Below are 21,643 nucleotides of genomic sequence, written 5' to 3'. Positions count from 1 at the left end.
GAAATAAGGGTTGTTTCTCTTGAGTTTTGATTACAGTAGAACTTTAATTTTGTGTCATTGTCTAATAAGTTTGAGCGAGACAACGCTATGGGCGTATAATAGCGACATCCAGTTCGCACGTCGGAGCAAAATCGGACGCAGTGTGCCATGACCTATAGGCTATAAACAATTTGATTAAATATATAAACTGCATTAGATAATGATGTCTACAAGAAAACAATTAATGAAGAAACATATAACATATTTAAGTTGACTCCTAAGATCCTATTAGTTTGCTCATCTTAAAAGTTAACTTTTTCATAAAACCTTACCTTTACCAAAAGTAAGGGATAGGTGCGTCCAGATCTGCCAAATCCTTGTGTACAAGTCACTATAAATAAAACGTGGTATTTAAAGGCACCTCAACGCTGGCCTCTCTTTCATGCGGTCTCAGTAAAGGAGTGTTAGCTGCTTGGCACAGTGTGGTTCAGCCAGCTTCGCTCCGCACCACTGACTGTGACGTGGGAAACTATGACTTTCCCGTCGTTCTTGAAAAGAGTGTGGTCTTCCACTGGCTTGTTGTTGATTAGCCAGATTAGGGTAGGTTGTACGTTACAATGGACTCCATAAACATAAAGTGGTACTTACACTGCATCTCAACCCTGGCCACTCTTTCATGTGGACTCAGTAAAGGAGTGTTAGCTGCTTAGCACCGCACAGTGTGGTTCAGCCAGCTTCGCTCCGCACCACTAACTGTGATGCGGGAAACCATGACTTTCCCGTCGTTTTTGAGAAGTGTGTGGTCTTTAACTGGCTTGCTCTTGATTAGCCAGGTTAGAGTACGGCTATACGTTACAATGGAGTCCATAAACATAAAGTGGTACTTACAATGCATTTCAACCCTGGCCGCCCTTTCATGCGGGCTCAGTAAAGGAGTGTTAGCTGCTTGGCACCGCACAGTGTGGTTCAGCCAGCTTCGCTCCGCACCACTGACTGTGATGCGGGAAACCATGACTTTCCCGTCGTTCTTGAGAAGGGTGTGGTCTTCTACTGGCTTGTTGTTGATCAGCCAGGTTAGGGTGGGTTGCGGGCGGCCTGGAAAGAGGGAATTACTGTAAAAGCTGGTTTTTCAATGAAGGCTATGTACTTTTTATGGGACTATACATATAACAGCTTCTAGGTAGTGAAAGTGGTGAGATCCTGCCTACGAAGTTAAAAGTTCTGAAGATCGAATCCCGTACAAGGTATTTTTGTGCCATGAACACAAATTAATTTCTTTATACCTGAGTCTGTATTTTTATCTAATATCTGGGAGACCGAACTGTGCTCGGAAATTACATGTATAAAACTCAAAAATGTGCGTTTTTCCAGAGACAAGACCTAGCTAGATCGATTTTTCGCCCCCGAAACCCCCGAAATATAGCAAATTTCATCGAAATAGTTAGAGCCGTTTCCGAGATCCCTGAAATATATGCAAAAACTGCTCGTTTAAAGGTATAAGATGTACCTATTTACTATCTAAGTCTCGTATTTCAACAACAGTTAAAACTTGAGAGTAAATATTTATTCATTTTCGTTAAATTTTTACTCAATTAAATTTTATCAGATTGTCGTAGAAATATCTACAGTTTCAGTAAGTAGGTATGTCTGAAATAAAACCCATCGGTAAAATAAGCTATATGATATCCGGTATCATTGGCAAAAAATTAAATCGAAACATTTTTATTTATCTTGCATTCTATGTATTTTTTAAATATGTTTGATATTTATCAGGTGCAATGAGACTAAATATATTAAATATATTTCTAACAGGTCACTCACTTATGTTAAGGACGGCGGACCGGCGCAGACCAACCAACGCAAACAACAACGCAAGCTTCTCACGACACTCCTCGGTACGGAGTGAAATATGTCGAGCGTCTTTCGACTTAAAATATGTGAGTGACCCGTTTTTAACATATTTAATATGTCTGTGTCTCACGATAGTTTTGTTAGAGTAAATATATTAACTACAAATCAAACTGAATTTACTTTATTGCGAGCCGAACACACCAATATTTGTCATTAGAACTATTATTTTATATTTTAAATTTTACGTGCCAATCTATATGGCCTATCTAGTAGGTAAAGTGATCTGGAAATTAATACAACATAGAAATCAGGACTTTCATCTTTTATTTTATTTGGGATATAGTATACGATATAACATCTTTTATTTCCAACAGAGATGATGATCCAGAGATGTAGATAGGTACCCTACACCTAGTGTTAGTTAAGACTCGAGTCCTTTGAGTCCTCTGCTTTGAAACTCGACTCAGTTTTTAAGACTCACATATTAAGTCTAAACTCGAGTTCTTTTCAACTTGTTAGAGACTCAAGTCTTTTGTAGGGACTTGCGTCCTTTTCAGAGAACTCAATTTTTTTTGTTTGAAAGATTACGAAATGGTTTGTCTTTAAGTAATAAGTTACTTATAGCACACAAATAATACAATAACGCAAAATTTCTTTACTTTTTTTTTTAAAACCTATGAAATTGTTGACGGAGTCTTTATTGGGAGGCTCGAGTCCTTTTGAGCTGTCTTAAAAAAGACTCAATAAATACTCGCCTCGGGACTTAAAAGACTCGGAAGTTTTTTAAGCGCTGAGTTTCGTAAAAACGAGTCGAGTTCTTCAAATTCAGACTCAAAAGACTCGAGTTCCTACCGACACTACCTACACCTGTATATTTAAAGCTCATGTTAACTACCCTGCCTACGAAGCTGATGGTCCCGGGTTCAAATCCTGGTAAGGGCATTTATTCGTGTGATGAGCATGGATATTTGTTCCCGAGTCATGGGTGTTTTCTATGTATTTAAGTATTTATAAATATTTCTATATTATATATATCGTTGTCTAAGTACCCTCAACACAAGCCTTATTGAGCTTACTGTGGGACTTTAATGTCCTATAATATTTATTTATTTATCTAATTAAACTACTCTGCTCATCTCTAGACCCGTAGTATTTTTACGACAAGCGACTTTCATAATAATAATTCAACCTATATGCGTCCCACTGCTGGACACAGATCTCGTCTCAAACTTGACAGGGCTTTGGCTATAGTCCCTACGCTGGCCGAATGCTGCTGGTTGAATTCCTTCACATATCCTCACGATGTTTTCCTTCCCCGAAAAGCTAGTAAATGTCAAATTATGTTCCGAAAAACTCGTTGGTATCACCCAGAATTTGAACCCGCGCTCGGGATTGATAATCAGACATATCCACTAGGCCACTTCCGCATCCAAAACAAAATTTTATAAGTAAATAAAACGCAAATCGCTTTAGTACTTACAATGTTTTTTTTATTAAGGTTTGCCAACAGGTGTAATATAAATACAATTGGACTTAAATAATAACCAAAAAATCATACCGAAGTATTCACCCAATAGGGTTGTTTCCATCTACAAATCTTAGGGCAGAATTGTATCCCAATAAATTCTTTTGGATTATAAGAACATGTTTAACTACTTTTAGGGGACCTGTAATGACGATATTTTTGTAACTATTGAATTTAAAATATCTTTTGGCACACGTCACGTGACCAAACTCGAAACGTCTTTAAAGATTCTGATGACGTCACAACTCTCGGATTGACACTGTTGACAGGCGATAAACAACAAATGACAAATTTCAGTTGACAGTTCATATCTTCTACGTGTGTATGTAGTTATGTGTCAAACCGTAAACTGTGACGTCACACAATTTTCAAAGAGCGTTTTGGGCGCGAAAGCATCTGTCCAAATATATTTTGTTAATTTAACATATTTAAAGCCGTTTTTAGTATAAAAGTATAATTTTAGGGCAACTTTTAGTTAAAATAGATCGTAATACAAGCGTTTCAAAAAATTGGAAACAACCCTATTATAGACAAACACAACTTGCTAATACGACAAATTGATAGTGACACTTGTATATCATATCGTGTCTTTCTCACAAACTAGCAATTTCCCTTCCTCCATAGTTGATACCCAGTCAGAAAATACTTGAAGCGTTCAACTGCATATTTTCCTCCCGGAATGCATCGTCCACGTCCCTATGGGCTTCGAAACTGGTTTCCGGCGTTCCATAGAACGATCGAACTTTGGTCAAAATCAAAGCTGTTTATTTCCGATAGTTGCTACTTTGGTCGGTTGTTTATTCGTAAATTGACTTAGTTATGATTGTTTATTTATTCCAATAATTTAATAACGACCTGGATAATGACCCTGCCTATGAAGCAGGAGTCCCAAGTTCGGATCCTGGTAAGGGCATTTACTTGGTTGTTTATCACAGATGATTCTGGTGAGTTATTAATGTTTTTTTAATCTTTCTTGCACAAATACAAATAAAAAGTACCATAGGCAGACTTAATGCCTTGAGGTATACTGGTATTAGTCAATCACTAAGCCAAACTGAAATTTGCTATGGGTGCAATGTGAAAAAAAAAATCCAAATACTAAGTCTAATACTAATAGGCCAATATACAAACTAGTAGGTAATGGGTTGGGGACGGGGGGGGGGGGATGTTTTCTGTGTTAAGCCTCTAGCGGCCCACCATTATTAAGTACCATAAAATTTGAATCAATGGTAAATACTTATATATATATATATATATATACGAATTATGATGAAACAAAATACAAAAATTACTATATGTATGCCTTTCACATTTGAAGAGTTCCCTCGATTCCTCATGGATCCCATCATCAGAACTGAGTATTGACAAAAACGGGACCAAATATACAAATTCAATAAAAAAAAATATTACGGAGTTATGAAATAACAAATATATTAAAAAAAACATACAACCGAATTGATAGCCTCCTCCTTTTAAAATCTTGAAGTCGGTTCAAAACAAAAGTGATTCTGTTCCATTCAATTATGATTAAAATTTAATTCTGGGTAATTTGCGATAATATCAAGACGGAAGCTCAAGATGTTAGTATTTTATATTGGTATCGTCGCCCAGTTCATAACACAAGCATTATAATAGCTATAGCTACAATATAACAACGACAAAGCTATTAGTAACCTATCGATAACACGCACTACCTGCAGCGAGCGTATAATTTAGACCTGCATAATGATGGGCCACATAATCCGCCGGGACCTGACAGCTTGATGCATCGCGCCATTTGCTGAACATGCGAACTGTCCAAAAGGCCGCGAATTGATTTAACTAGCATACTGGACTATGATCATGGGAGGTAATTGACGTAATTAATATGAATATTTCGCTTCGTTAATAAAGATATTCAGTAGAATAAATGTACACAACTTTACAGATGTTCTCAAAAAAGCGCCCCACGTTGGGCGCCATTTTTTATAATATTCCAGACGAAAGTGAAATTGATAAAATTAAATGAGTACGCAGACAATGTCGTAACTTCATTAACTGTTGCCTATTTTATTTGATTATATAGCTATGTTAAATGGAACATTGATTACGTTTATTATGATTTAGCAGCGTATGTACATACGTTTGTTTGTGTCGTGTATTTTACCGGAATGTCAAATGTACTGAATCGATTTCATTTGTTGAAATGATTGTTTTGAACTGAAACTATTAATAAAGTAGTAGTACTATATTTTGATCATTAATCATTACAAAGAAAAACAAGTTAAATTCTCTTAATTTCGAAAATTGAATTGACCAAATTCTAGTCTGTATCAAAGTTGTAGGAAGCTCGTAAGAAAACACATAAAAAACCAAGCATATTTATGAAAACCTGAGTTGCAAAAAACGTTAACTTTTTGTTCTCGTACGAACGATAGCACTGTATATTTTATACTAAACAATGCAAGATCAAACGCAAAGAAAAATTGTATTCTGGCGTCAATTGTTTTTTCTTTGTGTGGCAAAACAATTGCGTTATGGGGTAAGCCTGCCTATTGTCAGCACCCTTCCAAGATAATAGCTATTCTTTAGTATGTGTGCGTGTGTGTATTCAAAGGTGTGTTCAAATACAGACTCAAGTACTTAAACCTTTAATGTTGATGTAATTTTTAATATGCGCATACAAACGAAGTGCTGATTGTCTTGCTAGTTATATCTATTAAACTGATACGAAAGTTTGTGCTTCGAAATTTGTTGCTGAATCACTCAAAAACGGTTGCATGACACAGGTCACCTTAGCTACAAAATGGGCTTTATATGTAATCACTAGCGCTCCGCGCGACCGCCTGTTTTGCTTACGTCCACGTTTACGACCTGTACTCGTGTAAATTCAAAATAATATATGGATGTAAAATGAGCTGTTTTATAAAAAATGGTGTAAGAAGTTCTACTTGTAGCTTCATTTTGTCATCAAACCGATACGAGCGAATGTCGTCTCACCCGCGCCTTCCTGACACTGCGGAGTTGCGTAATACAACGCAACCTTGATGTGTTATAGTTTTTAGTTTTAATTTTTTTTTGATAGCCTACGTTGTGTCCCCTGGGCAAAGGCCTCCCCTGTTTTCCGCCACTCGTCACGGCTTTTTGCATTCTCCCTCCAGTCGCCACGAAATGAGTCCAGGTCGTCTCGCCATCTCGTTTTTGGCCTTCCTCTGCCTCGGGTGATATATATTGTTGGTAATATGTATGCTAGTTTTAAGTTATTTATCTATTGGGCCACTAGTTGCCTGAAATTAAGCTTTTCATTTCATATTAATTCATGTACGGATAATTCGAGCAAAAAGCATTTGCGAATAATAACTAAATGTCATAATTTAGCTATCAGTTGTAAGTTCGAATTTTCCTCTTTGACATTTTACAAGTAACATTTCACCAATGTGTGATGACCTCATTTTACTCTGTGTACGCTAATAGATTTAATCTACACACATACCATAAACCCCCTATGATGCCTTCAAAATCCGTAAATAATGGCCAACATTACGATAAACTGTTTTGTTACAACAAATTTCTTATAATTATTGTAATTGCTTCATAACTACATCAAAATCGATTTTGTTATGACTTCAAATTTGGAACATCTCTGCAAAAAAGCAATTCCATTTGACCTCTATTCTAATATCAGTCAAGATGCCTTTTTGTTCGAAATGAAATGTCAATTGCATACAATTTTGACATATCTCGCATGTTAGTTTGTATAGAATGATACGGAAATAGGCCCCCGACTCTAGTTTGTATCTGAGTTAAAAAAAAACTACGAATGCATGACATGCGTGAAAAAAGTTATTATTTTCCGCCATTACGTACAGTATAACCTTTAATTAGTTTTAAGTATAAAATGAATGTTTTGTTGTTTTTAAAGTAACTATGTCAAAAGTTTCGTGTAAAATGAGCGACCACATATCCGCGAATTCCGCCCAGAGAGCAACGATGCCCTGTAATTTGGGTTAGTGAACATATCATAGAAAGTTTATAATACGTGTGTACATAAAATAGTGTATGTAACTGTACATAATTAGGCATTAAAACACTCGTTTGATCCTATTAAGAAACTCACTTCGTTCGTTTCTTAAACCCACACTCGTGTATTTTAATGCCTTTTATTATGTAGCAGTCACAAAAACTACTATTATTATATGGTTTATTTTACATTGGACATTTAATACCGTTAGTGTTGACCACTAAATTAGCTTGAACCCTAAATGGCTCTTAAAGTACATGACTGTACCTACTCAAATCTTGTAGGTGTAATTTTACGAACTCCTCAAGATAAAATTTACGCCTTACAACGGAGCGTATAAATTGAAAATCAATATGAAAATAGCGTGAAATCACAGGCTGGCGCGCAATCACTAGGTTTCTGAGCGAAAAAAATCATTTGTGACTTTTATCGTGTACAGTCGAATGGAGAAATGCGGGCGTAGCGTTTACTGTAGCTATTTTAATTGATAAAAAATGTTTTAGTGTATGTATATGGAGTGTATATGATACACATTACACATATACACACACATACACATACAACATACACACATATGATTACTAACATAATATGGATGTTTTTGTCCGAAATAAATGCTTTCATTTCATTTCATTTTAATAAAAAAACGCAGATGTGGTTCATATAGTCTCATTCAAGTAGTCTACGGGATAAATAGCCTATTATCGTTGACACAGTCAATTGACCATGCAATTAATAGAATCAGGCGTTACTTTGAGGACATCCATGCTAATTAAAGCAAGAAATATTACTTTGCTAATCCGCGAGAAAATAACGTGTTAGTCAATCAGTGCTAACCCGTTATACTTACTTGCGTATTTTTACATGCAAATAATGTTCCCACCCTCCCACCGCAAAAATAAATACGCAAATAAATATAACAACATTAACAACCCACCACTAAAAGTACAAAACTCAACACGTGTTTCGCCTCTCTACGAGGCATCCTCAGGAGATGCTGGAGATGTTGACGGTCTGACACCCGACAACTGACTGACTCAGACCGGGTCACCGGGACCGGGGACTACGCAAGTAAGTATAGCGGGTTAGCACTGATTGACTAACACGTTATTTTCTCGCGGATTAGGATAAAGGGGAATACAGTCAAATTTTGTTACTATTAGTATATTGATGACGTTTATACCTCGCGCGCTGAAGCGCTGGTGGCCTAGCGGTAAGAGCGTGCGTCTTGCAATCCGGAGGTCGCGGGTTCAAACCCCGGCTTGTACCAATGAGTTTTTCGGAACTTATGTACGAAATATCATTTGATATTTACCAGTCGCTTTTCGGTGAAGGAAAACATCGTGAGGAAACCGGACTAATCCCAACGAGGCCTAGTTTACCCTCTGGGTTGGAAGGTCAGATGGCAGTCGCTTTCGTAATAAACTAGTGCCTACGCCAAATCTTGGCATTAGAAATGTTTTAGTATAGTATAGTATAGAAAACCTCATGAAAATCCGTTCCGTAATTTTAGTGTTTATCGCGAATATACATACAGACAGGCGCCGCGAGGGACTTTGTTTTATAAGGTGTAGTGATGAAATTTCACCAGACTGTCGCTAACAAAAGATACTCTTTTATTTAGTACTAACTTTTGAAAGAAGAGTCGATTTTTCGTTTAAAAATCATATGAAATACTGGCTTAAAAATTATTCACTGATAAACCAAAATTCGCCTGCTATTCACAGAAAAACGAATATTAAAGGGGCTCAGAAAACAAGAGAGCGACACTTTAGTGGAATGCTTCAATATCCTCGTTTTCAATTTCTAGTTCTTCAATTTATGTAGTTCTTACCACGAAATTTTGAAACCAAAACAAATATTTCACAAACAAATATGTACATTTAAAAATTTCGCGTTTTGAACACATATGACTAGAAAAACCTGTGTCGGAACTTCGGTAGGTAAATAACGGTAATAAAATGTACAGTGTGTGTTTTTGATATACTTAACCACAAACTTAAACTAGACGTAGGTTTTAGTGCTATAAAACAATTCTGAATGATTTTTTTAGTTTAGTCTTAACCACAGAGCATAATTATTTTTTGAAAAATTTTGAAGCGGCATATTTTGTACATCATGGTCACTTGTGACAGCTGTCATTAAGTGCGAAGTTTTGAGTTAAAACAATGATAAATTGCTTGCTGAATTATTTTATATGGAAAAATAAAAATCTTTTTTTTTTATAAAACCTATGAATGTGTGTTTATTGCAGCCTAAACTAATTACCATTTGATTATGTGGTCGTATTAAAAATACACGGCTGTATAATGTATTTATTTAAGCTACATGGTTGTTTGAAACATTAAAAAAAAACTCATAAAAGCTTTGGAACTAAAAATTAAAATATTACTAAAATATTAACTAACTTATATTATAGATCCAGTTATAAATATGATTAAATATGTCAGTTGAGAACATTGGGCAGAACCTGGAAGTTACTTAAAATGCTTTGGCAGGAGGAGGATTGAAATGGCGTCCAACTGTACTTCCGCATTAAACCAATCGGCGAATATTTACGAGGCCTCGTTAAAATTTATTCCCCCTGTTTGTCGTGTTTCCACTGCCCGACGAATGTGACCCGACTTCTGGTTGAATGAATTAGAAACCCCAGTGAAGATGGTCTGTAAAGTAGTTTCTTTTCATGAAAGTTATTGAACGGGTAAGGTAAACGAAGATAAAGGTAATGCTATGAAAAGAAAAGAATTGAATAATGATGTAATAGGACATAGAGGTGTGGAAGCATTATATAGTACATTGTGCAACGAGGGGGGTAAGTGAAATTTTGGATACCAGGGTGGTAATTCCCAATTTTTTTTTTGTTTTTTTTTAACACTCCTGTAGATAAAACGTAATTTTTATTGATAAACACATAACCTAAAATTAACTAAAAAGTTTTTTTTATTTGGGGGTAACTTCTCGAATACATTTTTACTAGACCTCAAAGTGGCAATACCGCAGTCAAAAATGTGTTTTGTACCGACTTATGGCGAAATAATGATTTCGAAAATCATTAGGCACATAGGCCTAACCAGAAAATTTTATATGACATTTTAGTTTCTAAATATTACCAGGAATGCTTAGTTAAAATGTCTCGCAATGCTCACGGGCACTTTGTATAATGCCTATAATGTGGATGACCAAACTGTTTTTTTTTTTTATAAAATAAGTAATGATACAAGCTTTTATTTAACTTGTTCTGTTAGTATATGTATGTTCTTTTGTTATTGTCAAATCTTGTTGACTCACTTCCCGATTTCCGAATGAACTGAAAATTTGCATACATAATGTAAGTCGGGTGACAATTCAATACTATAGTACCATCGAGCTGATCTGATGATGGAGACAGGAGATGGCCATACATACATACGGAACTCTGTGATGAAACAAGTAACCTAATCGTGTTTGGGGGTTTTTAGAATTATATCGATGAGTATTCGTTGGCTCTGATAAGAAAAGTACAGTAACCGGCAAAAGTTTGTACTAAAAATGATTTTTTTGTTAAAATCTTATTATAAATACATGAAGTTATACTTGCCCTACCTTCTTTCTATAACAATTTAATATATAGAAATGTTTAAAAACATAATTTTAACAGTCGTTTTAAAATGAGAGCATAATTTCGATTGTAAGGGTGTGACTTCTTGGCGTACTAAGCAATAGCGTTGCTGACTGTACATGTCGTCGAATTTGTACAGAATTCCTAACGAATTTGACTCTGGTGAAATTAAACAGCCTGTCTAGTGTGTTCGTATCGTTTTCGGTCAGTTTAGATTTGATTAACCGAAAACCGAGCAGAGTAAAGTAATGAAAAAAAATGGTAGAAACAATAAGCTGAATATAAATTGTAATAAAAACTGTTAAAAATAGGAGATAGTAAACAAAATACTTTTACTATTTTTGGCATATACCTAGCGTAGGGGATTATTATTTTTAAACCCCCGACGCAAAAAGAGAGGGGTGTTATAAGTGTAACGTGTCTGTCTGTGTATCTGTGGTATCGTAGCTCCCAAACGGATGAACCGATTTTCGTTTAGCTTTTTTATATAGGTAGTAGCTATTGAGAAAATACTCCAGGGTGGTCGATATTTTTGGTTTCATCAGCTACAATTTATGGTGGATGTACACAAAGAAAGTAAATGAAAAATACAAGCGAATGGTATAAAGCCGTACTTTTTTTTACTTTCTGTTAAATATGGGTGGCATAAATAACTGCTACGCATTCACAGAGTTCACACCGCCAATCGGGAGCGCTGTGGTGACACATTGACAAATACGGACAAGAAACACGATTTTTGAACAGACTTCAAAAACGAACATCAATTCTGCCGTGTAATAATAGGTTTTTAAACTAGGCATTGTTTTTAACACCCGACGCATAAAGAGATTTTGTTTGTATACTTTGTTTATAAATTGTAAATAGTATTTAAAGGTAGTAATTTTTTGTAAATAGTATAGATCTTAGTATTAGTTATTATCACATTAATCATGGAAGAGCGGTGCCTCCCAACACAGGCAATATTGCTTACCGGGAGACACCATCCTCTAAATTATATGTACTGTATTTAATGAAATAAAGAATTTTGTATTTTGTATTTGTATTGTGTTTGTAAGAGGGAGGTAGGGGCGTATATGAGGAATATGTCATCGTAACTGTTAAAAGGGTAAACCTAACAAATAAAAAAACCGGTCAAGTGCGAGTTCGTTTTACTCGCGCACCGAGGGTTCCGTACAAACTTTGAATTATCTCATGTAACTATACCTAAAGGCAAAAGACTTGTGATCAAAAGTATACTATACTAAGGATGAGTATAATTGTGTACATCGCCATCTATCGGCAAATTGTCTAATTGACACAATCTAATGCTCGTATGTTGGTTCTTCGAGGATAATTCTCTATCATGTGAACCGATCCAAAAATTGTTCTTTTATTTGAAAAAAGGTGTATTTAATGTAATCTCATAGAAATTTCAAGTGTAACAAACACACGTAAAGTTAGTTGAATCGCAAACTGTACCCCTAGTGTACATTTATTCGATGGTGTAACGTGACGTACGCGTTTGCGTTAAGTCTCATTTTGTATGGAATTTTGAGTTTCCAAAACATTCCGCTTGGCGCGCTAATTCTAAATCCCATATAAAATGAGACTTAACTCGAGAAATCGAATAAATTTATACTAGGGGCTCTGAATTCGGAAACGTTCTTTGTTATTTAAAAAAGTTATCAAGATAGAGATCTGATTATGTTTTTCCTGTAAAATTTATAGTAACGTTAATATTATGCACAAAATTCATAATTTTTCTTTGGTAAACTTCGAAGTAAGGGGGGAGGGTTTTTTTAAACATTTTTCTTCATAAATCTTTTCACTATAAAAAAAAAAAAAAACGTTTTGGAATGTAAAATTTGAGCTCTTTAAATGATACGACCCCACTCGATCTAGTCATTAATAGACTTTGAAACTTTGCCCCATCTTCATATTGGGCATTTTCCATATTTAATAAAAATATAATAAATAAATTATACTTTCAATGTGCCTTGGCTAGCGTTGTTCATAACTATTACAAATTTCACATCGATAGCTTAAGTGGTCTCTAGATATTTAGCGATATGACAGACAGACAAATAAACATACGAACGGACAGAGTCGCACCATAAAGGATTTGGTATTGGGCATTTTCCATATTAAATAAAAATATAATAAATAAATTATACTTTCAATGTGTCTGGGCTAGTGTTGTTCATAACTATTCCAATTTCTAATCGATAGCTTATTTAAGTGGTTCTCGAGATATTCAGCGATGTGACAGACAGACCGATGGACAGACAGAATTGCACCATAAGGGTTCTTTTTGTACCTTTTTGGTACGGAACCCTAAAAATCTTACTTCGGCTTATAATATCTAAACTAAAGTGTGTATATTTCAAGAAGATATGTATACGTAGAACATTCTCTACCAAACTATTCAGATGCCTCCGGAAACGTTCCGGAATCTCCAAAGACGCACAAGTATCAAAGATAATGATTAAATTTTTCGCCTTATCACAAAGGAGTAAGGTGCAAAATCTACGTCGACTTAACAGAAACAGAGGTCCGACGTAGTGTTGGTAGGAACTCGAGTTTTAGTGTTTTGAGTATAAATTTTAAAAAACTCGACTCATTTTTATGAGACTCTACGCTCAAAAACTCTCGAGTCTCTTAAGTAATTGTACTCGTATTTTGTTATTATTTGTGTTTTCTTGTATCTTTGTATTTTTGTTTTGTTATTCGCAGTCCCTTAGTAGTAATACAGTAATGCTGTGTTGTAGTTTGAATAACAAATAAATAGATTTTTTAATTTATTTATTAAAGTTTAAACATTAAATTAATCGCAGAGTTTTATATTTCTTAACTGCTAAGCCAAAGATGGCTTGTTTACAGCCAGAATTCGGACTAAGGCACTAAGTATTTAGTTATGTTATAATATTGTACACATATTACATTAGATAAATAAGTTCCTTCTCGTAAGTCGAAATATTTTTTGTGATATAGCAGGCAAACGAGCAGACGACTTGCCTGATGGTAAGCAATTACCATGTCCATGGACACCCGCAACACGAGAGGGGTTCAAACATTAATTAAGCCTTTTTAAGTGTAACTCAAAAATACTCAGGCCTCCAAATAAAGGGTTTTTTAACAATTTATAGGTTATATATAAGTAACAGTTTAAATAACCTGTATATCCAAGTAATTATAAGTTTCACTGTATTAATAAACTATTTTGATTTTTTTTTGAACAGTAAAGTACAGTGATAACAACAGTGAAGCGCTGGTGGCCTAGCGGTAAGAGCGTGCGACTTGCAATCCGGAGGTCGCGGGCTCAAACCCCAGCTCGTACCAAAGAGTTTTTCGGAACTTACGTACAAAATATCAGTTGATATTTACTTACCAGTCGCTTTTCGTCGTCGTGAGGAAACCGGATTAATCCCAATAAGGCATAGTTTACCCTCTGGATTGGAAGGTCAAATAGGAGTCGCTTTCATAAAAACTAGTGCCTACGCCAATTCTTGGGATTAGTTGCCAAGTGGATCCCGGGCTCCGCAACGCGAGGAAGATGATGATGATGATTTAAATAACAGTAAAGTAAATAGATGCATTTTGAGATATTTTGTAAAACATTAGTTTTTTGAAAAGGACTGGAGCCTCTACAGGACTCGGGTCTTTAACAAGTTGAAAAAAAAATGAGTTTCGACTTAAGTATATAAATCAGAAAACCTATTCGGGCGACCAGAGGGCTGGCCACTATTTCGAACAGCGTATTAGTATCGCCATACAGCGGGGAAATACGGTCAGCCTTCTAGGCACCTTGCCCATTGACGGCGATTTGGGCCAAATTTTTTTATCTTTAGTCTAAGTTGTTAGTAAATTTTATTATGTATGTTTATTTCTTTGTTTTTGGATATTAAAAAAAAAATAGATATTTTTCGTTATAATGAATATTAAATATTGGTTTTATTACATTATTGAAGAATATGTTGTAATATATTTTTTATTATAATCAGAAAAACAAAGTCGAGACTTAAAGAGGGGACTCAAAAGACTCGAGCATTGACCAACACTAGTAACCGACGTATCCTTCGGGACACATCAGGAAGCTTCGGCTTATCGCTTTAGGAAGATCATGGCCGAAACAACCACACGCACTATTTAGAATATACGCGAGATATTTTTGGTAATAATAAAATGGGAGTTTAAAGACGATTCAATTATTATTTAAGATTTTTTTCTTTATATAAAATTTATCGAAAAACTTGCTAATATATAATTGTCATCGATATATTTTAACGTAATTTAACCAAGGAAATTATAGTACAAATAAATAAAATAAAATAAATATTATAGGACATTATTACACAAATTGACTAAGTCCCACAGTAAGCTCAATAAGGCTTGTGTTGAGGGTACTTAGACAACGATATATATAATATATTAATATTTATAAATACTTAAATACATAGAAAACACCCATGACTCAGGAACAAATATCCATGCTCATCACACGAATAAATGCCCTTACCAGGATTTGAACCCGGGACCATCAGCTTCGTAGGCAGGGTCACTACCCACTAGGCCAAACCGGTCATCACACACACATACACATCAGAACACATACACATACACAACTACACATACACATACACATAGAAAACTTGAGACAGTTATTTATTATTTAAGCGAAATAGTATATTGCGATACAAGTGCGAAAAGTACGCATATTATGGCCCTTTCAATTTTCGACTTACGCAAGTATAGTGCTAGGTAACGCAGTAGGGCGGTAAAGTGTAGCACCTTATGTCCAGTTAGTCGGTTCCCTAACATAAGTATTCACTTTTCTATACAACTAATATGACTACTTAGCTTTAGTTGTTAGCTTTGTAGCTGGCCCCCAACGGCTTATCCTTTGTCTACTGTTAACTAAAACCGCGCGTGCCACTTACCTGCAAAAAAAGGGCCGGGTAACTTTAACCGGTTATTTAATTAGAACTCCTATGGTAATTGAAATAAGATTCAAAATGAACAAACGGAAAAATAATTTGTGATTTCTTGTGTGGTCCCTATACGGTTGCTGAGTGCCGGTGAGTCGAACGCTACCGAACCAGTCTAAAATGTGTCATCGATATGTGGAACAAAGTCGCGTTATCGGAGAGCCTACCTACAATGGTTTTTTGAGCGTTGGACTAGCACGCGCTCAGGTGCCAATTAGAATGATACGACCCTTTTTTTTGCAGGTAGTGGCACGCGCGGTTTTAGTTAACAATAGACAAAGGATAAGCCGTTGCGGGCCAGCTACAAAGCTAACAACTTTACGGTACTGTAAATATATTTTTAAATTAATAGTTAAGAAATCGGTGCGGTAAATCTAAGTATATGATGCGCTAGAATTTTATAAGTATTTGTATACATTTATCAAACCGTTACCGAGATATTGTAGTTGAAGATTTAGCTAAAACTCTTTAACTCTTTGGACCCGGGTACGTCCTTAAACTACGTCCACAAGAGAGGTATGGGCATTGTGAATGTCAACTCGCTTTGTGTGGTAGGGCACAGCACAGCGGATGTCATTCCAGATCTAGAGCAGAGCCCAACTGGGGAAGTACCTCCACCTTACAAAAAATCGCAGCCAAATAACACTAGACCCTATTCATAGTGTTGTGTTCCTGCCGGTGAGTAAGGTTGCCAGAGCTCAACGAGGGGCGGGAGGGGATTAGGGTCGGCAACGCGCATGTAACTCCTCTGGAGTTGCAGGCGTACATAGGCTACGGATACTGCTTACCATCAGGCGGGCCATATGCTTGTTTGCCACCGACGTAGTATAAATAATAATAATAATAATAATCATGAACTCATTAGTATGTAATTTTGTACTTATATAAAGCAAATTTTAATACCTACCTAATTATAAGAGCTTCCTTTTTTTATGATAACAAAAAAGCCCACAGAAGCAAACATACCTAAACTACAAATAGGTATCTAAAACTCATGTTAGTTGAGTTGTTTCATTATTTTTGGTACCGCATAAAACACTCGATGAAAATTCTTACTTCTATATTAGTCTTTATATTGTTGAAATTGTGTCCCGAAGTACCTGAAAACTTCAGAATGTTTGTACATGGCAAAATCGTTGAATATCGTCGACAACTTTATTGGCATCGATACGATTTGTCTTTACGTAAAATTTTGAAGAGATCGAGAGTATTTCATCGAGTTTGAAGTGTAGACGGTGTAGGCGTATCAACTTAGATTGATTACGGCGGGGAATATCGTTGGCTGTTGGAAGCGGATGAAAATGTAGGTTTTATAAATTAAGTCTTTATCTCGGTGTACGGGTTTTTTTGTGCTGCCTACAGTCATATCCAGAATTGAAAAGAGTAAGGTCCTGTCTCACAATGTCCAAGTAAAGTATCGGATAGCAAATAATTAATAAAAAACTAGTTAATTAATTAATAAATAATTAATAATTTAAAAAAACTTCGTGCAAACTTAGCACTTTTTCTACCAGCGGACCGATTTTTGAATTTCGAGCGCTCGATTTCGTCACTCGAAAATCTGTAGAAAACGGAGAAATGCTATTTTTGAAATACGAGCGATAGAAATTGGGAATCGAGTGGTATTGACCACTCGTTTTCAATTCCAATAGGAGAATTTAAATGCCTAGTAATGGAGATATTGTTGAACAAAATACAGGAAATCGAGTGGTCGAAATTCAAAAATCGGCCCCCAGTTAAGCTTATTTGAAGATTGTGAAACGCCAACGTTGACTTTATTCGTCAGATAAGTGGCAAGTAGCTTATCAAGGACTTTACTTGGGCATTGTGAAACCGGCTTTAAACTGATTTGCGTGTATTTATTGAGATTACCATTACTTTTCTTTTTATTCTCAAGAGACTCATTTTTAATTTCACTTTAATGTCGAAATAATACTAATAATACACTTTCTATTTCTGAATTATCATTGTAGGTAAAATCGTTTTCTGTAAAATATATGACCTATGCAATTAAAATTGTACGAGACCATCCGCTTGGTGAGGAATAGAAACCTATGGAGGAACTTGGTCTTCAACAGAAGCATGATGTCACGGTCCTCAGCTTTAAGGGACCGACTGAAGAAGAAAAAAATTTGGACATGTCAATGAAAATTCTTAGTTCCAAGCCTTTATTACAAGCTTTTATTTACTAACCTAACCTAACCTGACCGTTGTCTGTTTGTAATCAAATCTTGTAAGTTAAATTTGACCCACTTCCCGATTTCCGATGAAGCTGAAAATCTGCATACATATGTAAGTCGGGTGACAATGCAATATTATGGTACCATCGAGATTATCTGATGATGGAGACAGGAGGTGGCCATAGGAACTCTGTGATAAAACAACGCAACCTAATTGTGTTTGGGGTATTTAGAATTGTCTCGATGAGTATTAGTTGCCTGTGGAAAGAAAAGTACAGTCAGCATTAAAAGCTTGCACCAAAAATGATTTTTTTGCCAAAAACTTATTCTTTTCTATAATTTCTATTACTTATACAAATGGATAAAATGTTGCAAGAATAATTTTATAGATGACCAGCCTTTACAAATTAAATGACATTTGGCTAAGATCAGTGAAATAAATAGGTATTTTATTAATAACAGAAATAACTGAATACATGTATGTATAGGTACTTTTATGGAATGATATTTTGTTATTACAACGCTATGATTTATGTTTTTACATTGTTAATTTTAATTTTATTTTATTATTACCTGCATGCAGTTTTACGCAATACTTATTATTTATATGCCTATTCAGGCAGGATGTGCAGAAATTGTTTTATTATATCATACTATTGTACCGCATTCAAAGAAATAAATAAATGATTGATTGATTGATTGATTGTATATATGTATTTCATATTTACTTCAAATGACGTTTTAATTCCTTAATTTATCCAGCAACATGAATTTAAAATGGCAGATCACTTTATCAAATTATATTCAAGTTGCGGTACCAGCATGAACAAGTCTGGAGGTTGGATTAAATAAGTAATAGGTGGCAGCGAAAATGAATTTCCTACTTTCTCTGGTCCCCGTGACAGCTATAGGGTGAGGCCTCTATTTGACATGCTCATAAAGACCTATATAGGGACCGTGCGCGTTGGAGAGTCTGCCATCTTGTGGCCTGGATCGGAACCATAAACATGTACATTTACACGTCACGTGTTTTCTTGTGCATAGTAGGTTCTGCCATCTTGTGGGCTACATTGGAACAATAAACATCACATTTACGCCTCGCGCCAAAAATCTGACGGCTCCTGTGCTGCCTCCTACAGTTCATGCACGCTCCCTATAGCGGAATATTATTTTGAAGGGTAGATTAGTAGTAGTAGTATTTGAAATTATTTAGTCAACTGTTAAATCATTGCATTTTTTTTAGACATGTATTATTATTGTAGTATATTTCGTTTAGACTGTCAGATATTTTAATTTTATTGTTAAAGGTCTGTAAATCGGCCTATCGCTGAGAGTAGGCTTCTTGGCACCACTTGTACCATCCTACTAACCCGGGGTTAACGGGTTAAACCGTTAACCCAGTGTTTAATCGTACAGGTAACCATGGTAACTTCAGGTTTAATTGGTTAACCCTGGGTTAGTGGGATGGTGCAAGTGACCCATATGCGCTTTTGTTTGTCTTTGTTGTTTGTTGTCCTTTATTTTTTCATACCATTTATGGCAATACATGTCCCCATTTAACTTTAAAGTACCATATTTTTAACCGACTTCAAGATTTGAAAAGGTGGAACGAGTTTTTTTTATTCTTTTTTTTGACACGTCATAATTTTGTACGTTTACTGTATGACAAGGTACGAAATGGTACTAAATTTAAATTCTTTGACTGTTTTTATAAGCAAATTGAAAAGTAAGTTTCTTTCATTAATCAAATTAAATATAATATCTTACAAAAATTTACTAATAGCTCATTTAGACGGTGCGAGAACTCGCATGCGAGTTTTATTACATTGCGGTATTTGATCGGTCGCCGAATTGGTTGTAAGCTCAATAGTCCGCAATGTAATTAAAATCGCCTGCCAGTTCGCGTGCCGTCTAAATCAGCCCTAAGTCTCACGGTAAGCCAAGAAGGCTTGTGTTGTGGGTACTCAGACAACGATATAGGGACTGTGCGCGTTGGAGGGTCTGCCAGTGCCATCTTGTGGCCTGAATCGGAACCATATACATGTACATTTACACGTCACGTGTTTTCTTGTGCATAGTAGGTTCTGCCATCTTGTGGGCTACATCGGAACAATAAACATCAGATTTTACGCCTCGCGCCAAAAATCTGACGGCTCCTGTGCTGCCTCCTACAGTTCATGTACGCTCCCTATATACAAATACATAGAAAATAATTGTGAATTTCGTTTACAATATGTTTCGCTGATTTACGCGTGCAACATTTATGGCAGGACTTCAGATTCAATGATTACATTTAAAATGTTATTTGTGTCGCTTGAACTGAGACCACACCCAAATAACCTTTGCAAAAAGAGCGACAACGCCACAAATGAAAAAGTATGGAACCGAGCCGCACCATTAAACAATTTAACTTAATGCAGACGGATCATCTTGGGTGCTGTAAATAAGCTGAATATGCGGGTTATTTTGCAAAAATGAGTTACGTGAGTTATATAAGTTGTTAACAAAATAGTTACCGATATTTAAAGAGTTGGTACTTGACATTAAAACAACTTTAAATAGAAATTAAGAAAACTTTTCATTTTTTTTTGTTTTAATTTACGGAACAAAAAAATAATTATAATTATATCTAGATTTAATCATCATGTGTATTCGACTGACAAGATATTTTACACTTTCTGTCATGTGTATATGTATATGTATTAATCCTTGTAGGTATATCCATATATATGTATATATTAGTGTACTCATAGTCATAAGGTATAATTAAACGTACTATAGTATTTATTTAGAAATTTTATTTCGCTCAAAAGTACGGTTTTTTGTTTAATTCTCACTGCACCCACCTTGAAGTTTTTCTGTTTTGCCTTATGGTTGACTGGTAGAGAATGCCTATTGCCATTAAGTCCGCCTGTTGTACTCTTTTTCATGTGCAAGTTGAAAATAAAATAATAAATAAATAAACAATTGATTATCTTAAATGTTATAGTTCGGCGGGAAAACTGTAAAAATTAACTAAAGCTAGCCTGACATTGACAATTTGTACCTATAGGGACCGTGCGCGTTGGAGGGTCTGCCATCTTGTGGCCTGAATCGGAACCACAAACATGTACATTTACACGTCACGTGTTTTCTTGTATATCCATCCATCCATCCATCTTGTGCCATCTTGTGGGCTACATCGGAACAATAAACATCACATTTACGCCTGGCGCCAAAAATCTGACGGCTCCTGTGCTGCCTCCTACAGTTCATGCACGTTCCCTATTAGATTTATCAACGTTAAGTGGCCAGCTAAGTGTTAGGTAAAATTGAAGATAAAACGAACTTACCAAAGGTATTTTTAACCGACTTCAAAAAAAGGAGGAGGTTCTCAATTCGTCGGATTTTTTTTTTTTTTTTTTTTTTATGTATGTTCACCGATTACTCAAAGACGCCTGGACCGATTTGCAAAATTCTTTTTTTGTTTGATAGGGTATACTTCCCAGGTGGTCCCATAGTCATCAGGTCAGGATCTGATGATGGTATCCTTGAGAAATTGGTGGT

General features: G+C 35.6%; 1 protein-coding gene across 1 annotated transcript in view; it reads right to left on the bottom strand.

The window, feature by feature from the left end:
* Nucleotides 1-21,643, bottom strand: part of LOC133531254 (hemicentin-2-like) — a 247,491-nt gene that overhangs the window by 45,260 nt on the left and 180,588 nt on the right. Inside the window, exon 6 of the mRNA XM_061869391.1 lies at nucleotides 868-1,074. Within this exon, the coding sequence (XP_061725375.1) occupies nucleotides 868-1,074 (207 nt within the window). The remainder of the gene's footprint in view (nucleotides 1-867; nucleotides 1,075-21,643) is intronic.

This window comes from Cydia pomonella, chromosome 2, assembly GCF_033807575.1.
Source record: "Cydia pomonella isolate Wapato2018A chromosome 2, ilCydPomo1, whole genome shotgun sequence".
Classification (NCBI taxonomy): domain Eukaryota; kingdom Metazoa; phylum Arthropoda; class Insecta; order Lepidoptera; family Tortricidae; genus Cydia; species Cydia pomonella.
The sequence above is the reverse complement of the archived record's forward strand: the minus strand, read 5'-3'. Positions and strand labels throughout refer to the sequence as shown.